The sequence below is a fragment of the Sinocyclocheilus grahami genome, unplaced genomic scaffold (assembly GCF_001515645.1).
Source record: "Sinocyclocheilus grahami isolate Dianchi unplaced genomic scaffold, SAMN03320097.WGS_v1.1 scaffold22.1, whole genome shotgun sequence".
Taxonomy (NCBI): Eukaryota; Metazoa; Chordata; class Actinopteri; order Cypriniformes; family Cyprinidae; genus Sinocyclocheilus; species Sinocyclocheilus grahami.
In genome coordinates, this window is record NW_015505201.1 from 1,784,199 (window position 1) to 1,791,948 (window position 7,750).

The following is a 7,750-nucleotide window of genomic DNA, read 5'->3' on the forward strand; positions in this document are numbered from 1 at the left end:
GGGGGGGGGGGGGGGGCAAGGTTTGCGTTTTAATGTATATTTTACATATTTCTGTAGGCATAAAGGGTTAATGTGGGCGGGGATACAATTTTGTTTCCTTTCCAAACCAATTGCAAGCAGTCATGAGAGTGCTAACAAGTCAAAAGTACCAAACTTCATCAAATATTTTGAGTGCACGTTTAAAAGCAGATAAAACGGTCTATCAAAAACAAAAACAGCAAATAGAACTGCAAACACGCTCACCGTCATGAAGTAGAACTCGCAGTCAGCTGAGCAGCTGGTTTCAAACTCAAAAGTGATCCGGCTGTACTCACTGCCGGATGCTCCTCGAACTGACACAGGCAACCTGATACGACAACAGTAACAGACTCATTTCTAAACAGACAGCACATGTTATGTGAGGAAAAACACTTCTCCATACACACCAAGTTCTGTACCAAAAGGACATTATGTTCTTGTAATACCAACTCACACAGCAGAAACGTACATGTACAGCATTTTAACCATGCTAATCACACAAGGCTTTAATGCGCTTTAATGAACGTAATGCGCAGTGGGCGGCACTTGAACAATGTAGTTGTGTGGAGGTGGACAAGTACTTGAAGACTCACTTGAATCCAGGCACCGTGAGAGTTAATATGAGATAATCGTTATCTGAACGACCTGCTCCTGATTGTACATGATCACCCGCTACTTCCCAACCTAAAACACACAAAATGTTCAAGATATGAAGGTATTATGCACACAATGTACACAAAAAATAAGAACATGTAGAAAAGCCCATTTAAATTTATCAGTGATGCAACACCGACACCTAGCAGTAAAAACAAGCATTACAGCCATATGCTGTAACATAATACCACACCATACTCATGTAATCTCTCACCATTCAATCCATCACAATTGTTGTTGGCCACGTTGAAGCAGGATGTCTTCATGTTGGCAGGCAGCACGTTCCACCACTTGTAGTCATAGACGAGGACAGGCTCCGTGCCAGCTGGACAAGGCTGGCATGCTACAGATGCCACACAATCCATGTTTAATATCTTTTGGCTGTTTGTTTGAAATGATGTTCATGCTTTTGAAATAATCATAATTCATACGTCCTTCTTAAGATGTCAGGATAGTTTCTCACCTTTGACCCCATCGGAGTAAGTCCCGGGTGGACAGGGAGAACAGATGGCAGTGTCGTTGTTATAGAAACCAGGATTACAGGGTGGACAAGGCTCACGCTGACCAGAAGGTGGCAGTGTTACTGCGCCAGCAGCAGCTGCCAAACAAATCTGAGGCTCTACCCACTTATATATGACCTGAGTCTGAGAGAGACAGCATTCCTTGAATATTTTAAATGGAAAATTAAAAATATATTTTACGACATTTCTCTCTCTCTCTCTCTCTATATATATATATATATATATATATATATAAACACATACACACACACAGGTGCATCTAAAAAAAAAATAATATTGTGAAAGTTCGTTTTTTTGTAACTTATTTCAAAAAGTGAAACTTTCATATATTCTACATTCATTACATGTAAAGTGAAACATTTCAAAAGTTTTTTTGTTTTAATTTTAATGATTAGAGCTTCCAGCTCATGAAAGTCAAAAATCTAGTATCTCAAAATATTAGAATATTTACATTTGTGACCCTGGACCACAAAACCAGTCTTAAGTTCCAATTTTTCCAAAACTCAGACGTCTTCAGGAAAGGGGCTACCAAGCCACTTCTGAAACAGAAACAATGTCAGAAGCATCTTACCTGGGCTAAGGAGAAAAATAACCGGACTGTTGCTCAGTCCAAAGTCCTCTTTTCAGATAAAAGTAAATTTTGCATTTCATTTGGAAATCAAGGTCTGGAGTCTGGAGGAAGACTGGAGAGGCACAGAATCCAAGCTGCTGGAAGTCCAGTGTGAAGTGTCCGAAGTCAGAGATGATTTCTGGTGCCGTGGCGTCTGCTGGTGTTGGTCCATCGGGTTTTAGTAAGTCCAAAGTCAATGCAGCCGTCGGTCTGGAGGAAGACTGGAGAGGCACAGAATCCAAGCTGCTAGAAGTTTCCGAGGTCAGTGATGATTTGGGGTGCCGTGATGTCTGCTGGTGTTGGTCCATTACATTTTATCAAGTCCAAAGTCAATGCAGCCGTCTACCATGAGATTTTGGAGCACTTTATGCCTTCATCTGCTGACAAGCTTTATGGAGATGCTGATTTCCTTTTCAAGCAGGACTTTAGCACCTGCCCACAGTGCCAAACCCACTTCCAAGTGGTTTGCTGACCATAATATCATGGTGCCTGACTGGCCAGCCAACATGCCTGACCTGAACCACATATGGAATCTATGGGATATTTTCAAGAGAAAGATGAGAAAGAGTGGATCCAACAATCCAGACGAGCTGAAGGCTCAATAGTACCTCAGCAGTGTTACAGGCTGATCGCTTCCATGCCACACCTCACTGATGCTGTTAAAGAAGTTTGTGCTAAAGAAGCCCCGGCCAAGTATTGAGTGCATAAATGAACATACTTTAAAGAACTTGAACTTTTCTGTTTTGCAAATCCTTTTTTTGATTGATCTTAGGAAATATTTAATATTTTGAGATACTGGATTTTTGACTTTCATGAGCTGGAAGCTCTAATCATCAAAATTAAAACAAAAAAACTTTTGAAATGTTTTACTTTACATAGAATTTATGAAAGTGTCACTTTTTGAAATTAGTTTATTTTTTTTAAATTCACGATATTCTAATTTTTTTAGATGTACCTGTACATGTATGTATATATATATATATAGATAGATAGATAGAGAGAGAGAGAGAGAGAGAGAGAGAGAGAGCATTTATGTACTTGTATGTTTTAAATGGAAAAATAAAGAATATTTCTATTTTACGACATTACTCTCTCGTATTTATACATACATACATAAATACATATTAAAAAAAACTTTTAAATGCAAGCTTAAGTATATATTCATTTACAAATGTATATAAAAGTGTATATATAAAATAAATATGGGACACTTATGCTTTAAAAAATATAGTACATATACATTTTTTTAAATAATTATTTTACCTTTCCATCTTTATCACAAGTGCTGTATGTCTGGATGTAGTCTTTTTCTGAGCATGGCGGTCTACTTTTGCACATGGCAGAGCCTTCTGCTATTAAAGATACAGAAGAGTCATACCTCACATAGACATGAATAGTTTGGAACTGGAAGACAAGCCTAACACAAGCAAAATGATTCAAAGTGTTAAAAAGGAATTATTGTGATATGAGGTCAAGGTGAGTAAGTGATATCAGAATCTCTTTTTTGTGTGTGTTCTATTCCCTTAAAATCAAATGGCTTCATTTCTGCATAAATATGTGTACATACAAAATATGATATCAAAATATCAAAAATATTAAATATCATATCTTTTTATTTTGTCAGCCAAACCCATTTGACCAAAAATATTTACTATATATTTATATTTACTATATCTACCCTGTGATTTTAATATTCAAATGGATTAGCAACAAAACACAAAATTTGCACTCAAACTTTCATGTTGAGTAATGGTCACATATCATGCAAGTAAACAAATAAAATCAAATCAAACAGGTCTATGCATTAATAGAGAACAGCCTATGTGGTATTCATATGCATGTATGTACTTACAGGCGTAGTGTGTTTTTGTGTTGCAAGGTGTGCAGGAGCTGGCCCCTCGGCCAGAATACGTGTCTCGTGGACAGGACTCACAGGAGGAGGAGCCCGGGGTGCGGCTGAACATCCCAGGCTTACATGGAAAACACTCTGATGTATACGCCACACCTGAAGGAGAGAAATGGTGTCATATAATCTTTCAATAAGGGGAAGAATTTTATTTTATTTATTTTTTTCAGATTAAAATGGGGTGCACATTCGTAGCACATCCTGACCTTCGATCCGTATGTTCTTCAGGAGTACAGGTTTGACTGCTTTAGAGCCGAGTGTTACTCTAGTGGTTCTCCAATACAGGATATTAGTGCCAGAATTCAGATTCACCTGATATATGAGGAAAACAACTGTTCTGTTACAATGATTTCTGAAGGATCATGTGATATTGAAGACTGGAGCAATGGCTGTAATTCAGCTTTGCTTCACAGGAATAAATTACATTTTAAAATATACTCAAAGAGAAAACAATTATTTTAAACTGCAATCTTATTTCACAATATTTTATTCATCAAATAAATGCAGCTTTGGTGAGCAGAACAGACTTTCAAAAACACTTTAAAAAATCCCCAAACTTTCGAATGGCAGTTCAAGTTCAAGTGTTTATAAAAATAAAATAATAACAATAATAATAGTAGTAGTGTGTAGTTTTTGACTTGCACTATGTGTTCCCCGCTCTCCATGTCTGAATCTGTCAAAAAGAAAACAATACAAAATAGCTGCTTTTGATGTCTTAAAATATCTTGCAAACAAACATTTCACAGCCGAAATGGGATCCAAACTTACAAAGAACTCAAAGAAGATGCTGTTATCCACATACTGGTAGTCAAAGTACACTGACCCCGGCTTCTTCAAGTGTACAGTGTAGATCAGAGACACAGTACACTCATCTCTGTTGGACTCCAGATACGAGCCCTGAGAGACCCACTTTGCACTAAACACACACAAATACACAACAACACACACACACTGTGGTGACTACAGTCTTAAGTTATATAACAGGATAAAAAATAAATGATTGGTTTAATACTTGTATTAAATACTTGCATTTTGATATTAAATAAATAAATAAATAAAAGGAAAGTGCACAAATACAGTGTTTTATTGCAAAGACTTTGATGAGAATAAACAAATGAGAACTTGGATTGGGAACAGTCATTTTAGATACATTTGACTGGCTGTAAGTAAAACTGTCTCTAATATGCATGTTGTTTTTTGTGCATTTGGATTTTATTTCTATTTAGTGTTGGACAAATAAACAGAACACATTGTCAATACCTTTTAAAACACACCAAATACAGAAAGCAAAAATCATGTGGTCTTCGAAACAATCTTTTATACATGACTGACTCTTCCGAAGGAACTGACCTGCTGCAGGTGGACGCATTCTGTCTGTTGGGCGAGTTGTCAGGGCTGGTTGCAAGGCTGCTGAATCCAGGAGGAATGTCGCCCCACTCATCCAAACGCAGGCCGCTGCCCAGCGAATAAGTGCCAGCCGCACACGGAGTGCACTCCTGAGCAGACATCTCCAGAAACTCCCCCGCTTTGCACGAGAATGCTGACCGAAAGACGTAACAAAATGTACAATACATTTTATGCCAAAGAAAATAAAACATACTGACCAGATCAATCACTAATCCAAATACTGGGTGGGTCAAGTGCACCAAAACTATTATTATAGATCTTAAATCAGTTAGGCCATAACATTCAGCCCACTAACGTACACAAATAAAAATGAATGAATGTTAGTTTTTTTTATGCTATTTAGCTTTTTTGGTTAATTAATTCATTTTAATTTTTATTTGTATTTTTTTACAAGCATGCCAGCTTCTTTAGCTGCTTTAATTAATTTAAATTGTTGTTGTTGTTGTTGTTGTTTTAAAAACCATACCAGACTCTTTGTCCATTTAAAATAAATAAATACATTTTGTTTTTAATGCCATGCCAGCTTATTCTGATGAATAAATAAATAAATATGCAAGCTATCATGTTCCTCTGAAGAAATTACTGATACCATAACGAAGTACATATAAACTTCAGTGTAATTGTCAATTTGAAATCAATAATGACAGCTTTCCTGTAATAAAAAAAACATTATTACAGTCAACATTCAACAGAATTCCAAGCTTTTAACGTCCATGATGAGACACATTTTAAAAATGAATAATTTGCAAGAAATAAGGTAATTAGTGGGACCTATTTTATACTATTTTATACACAGGGATCTCACTAAGTCATGAGAAAATTGTATTTGTTAATTTTTTTTCCACCACTGTAGTCTTTGTTGTGTCAGAAGAAAGCAAAAATAATTTCAGTTTTGATGAATATTTATGAAGATATTAATAATGAGCACAATAAAACTTCAGACATTTATTAATAAAGCAAAAAGGGACATTTTTCAAACTATGAACCTTTCGTTCATATTATACATGACTTGAAATAAAATATAGGGGCCAAGAACTGGTTTTGGGAATGATTACTATGGAGCTACTGAACATACTCTGTCCAAGAGGAAATTCCTCTGTGCTGATAAGGGGTGACAAATATCCTGTTCCAATTCACACACTTAACATTCAAAATGCATGGAATCACATTAGTGTACACATTCATGCATGAACATGCAAATAAACAAGTTTTAAAAAATCCCCAAACTTTCGAATGGCAGTTCAAGTTCAAGTGTATATAAAAATAAAATAATAACAATAATAATAGTAGTAGTGTGTCGTTTTTGACTTGCACTATGTGTTCCCCACTCTCCATGAGTAGTTAATTTGATCCATTTTTTATTTGAATCCTGGTCCATCTCTTGACACTGGTCGTTCTGAATCTGTCAAAAAGAAAACAATACAAAATAGCTGCTTTTGATGTCTTAAAATATCTTGCAAACAAACATTTCACAGCCGAAATGGGATCCAAACTTACAAAGAACTCAAAGAAGATGCTGTTATCCACATACTGGTAGTCAAAGTACACTGACCCCGGCTTCTTCAAGTGTACAGTGTAGATCAGAGACACAGTACACTCATCTCTGTTGGACTCCAGATACGAGCCCTGAGAGACCCACTTTGCACTAAACACACACAAATACACAACAACACACACACACTGTGGTGACTACAGTCTTAAGTTATATAACAGGATAAAAAATAAATGATTGGTTTAATACTTGTATTAAATACTTGCATTTTGATATTAAATAAATAAATAAATAAAAGGAAAGTGCACAAATACAGTGTTTTATTGCAAAGACTTTGATGAGAATAAACAAATGAGAACTTGGATTGGGAACAGTCATTTTAGATACATTTGACTGGCTGTAAGTAAAACTGTCTCTAATATGCATGTTGTTTTTTGTGCATTTGGATTTTATTTCTATTTAGTGTTGGACAAATAAACAGAACACATTGTCAATACCTTTTAAAACACACCAAATACAGAAAGCAAAAATCATGTGGTCTTCGAAACAATCTTTTATACATGACTGACTCTTCCGAAGGAACTGACCTGCTGCAGGTGGACGCATTCTGTCTGTTGGGCGAGTTGTCAGGGCTGGTTGCAAGGCTGCTGAATCCAGGAGGAATGTCGCCCCACTCATCCAAACGCAGGCCGCTGCCCAGCGAATAAGTGCCAGCCGCACACGGAGTGCACTCCTGAGCAGACATCTCCAGAAACTCCCCCGCTTTGCACGAGAATGCTGACCGAAAGACGTAACAAAATGTACAATACATTTTATGCCAAAGAAAATAAAACATACTGACCAGATCAATCACTAATCCAAATACTGGGTGGGTCAAGTGCACCAAAACTATTATTATAGATCTTAAATCAGTTAGGCCATAACATTCAGCCCACTAACGTACACAAATAAAAATGAATGAATGTTAGTTTTTTTTATGCTATTTAGCTTTTTTGGTTAATTAATTCATTTTAATTTTTATTTGTATTTTTTTACAAGCATGCCAGCTTCTTTAGCTGCTTTAATTAATTTAAATTGTTGTTGTTGTTGTTGTTGTTTTAAAAACCATACCAGACTCTTTGTCCATTTAAAATAAATAAATA

At 36.2% G+C, this 7,750-nt stretch overlaps 1 protein-coding gene across 1 annotated transcript in view; it reads right to left on the reverse strand.

Annotated features, from left to right (window-relative positions):
- Positions 1-7,750, reverse strand: part of elapor2a (endosome-lysosome associated apoptosis and autophagy regulator family member 2a) — a 26,242-nt gene that overhangs the window by 10,844 nt on the left and 7,648 nt on the right. Inside the window, exons 3-12 of the mRNA XM_016243871.1 lie at positions 7,196-7,385; positions 6,614-6,761; positions 6,429-6,518; positions 3,916-4,021; positions 3,656-3,808; positions 3,067-3,155; positions 1,136-1,316; positions 887-1,015; positions 612-702; positions 244-346 (exon numbers count right to left, since the gene is read on the reverse strand). Of these exons, the coding sequence (XP_016099357.1) occupies positions 244-346; positions 612-702; positions 887-1,015; positions 1,136-1,316; positions 3,067-3,155; positions 3,656-3,808; positions 3,916-4,021; positions 6,429-6,518; positions 6,614-6,761; positions 7,196-7,385 (1,280 nt within the window). The remainder of the gene's footprint in view (positions 1-243; positions 347-611; positions 703-886; positions 1,016-1,135; positions 1,317-3,066; positions 3,156-3,655; positions 3,809-3,915; positions 4,022-6,428; positions 6,519-6,613; positions 6,762-7,195; positions 7,386-7,750) is intronic.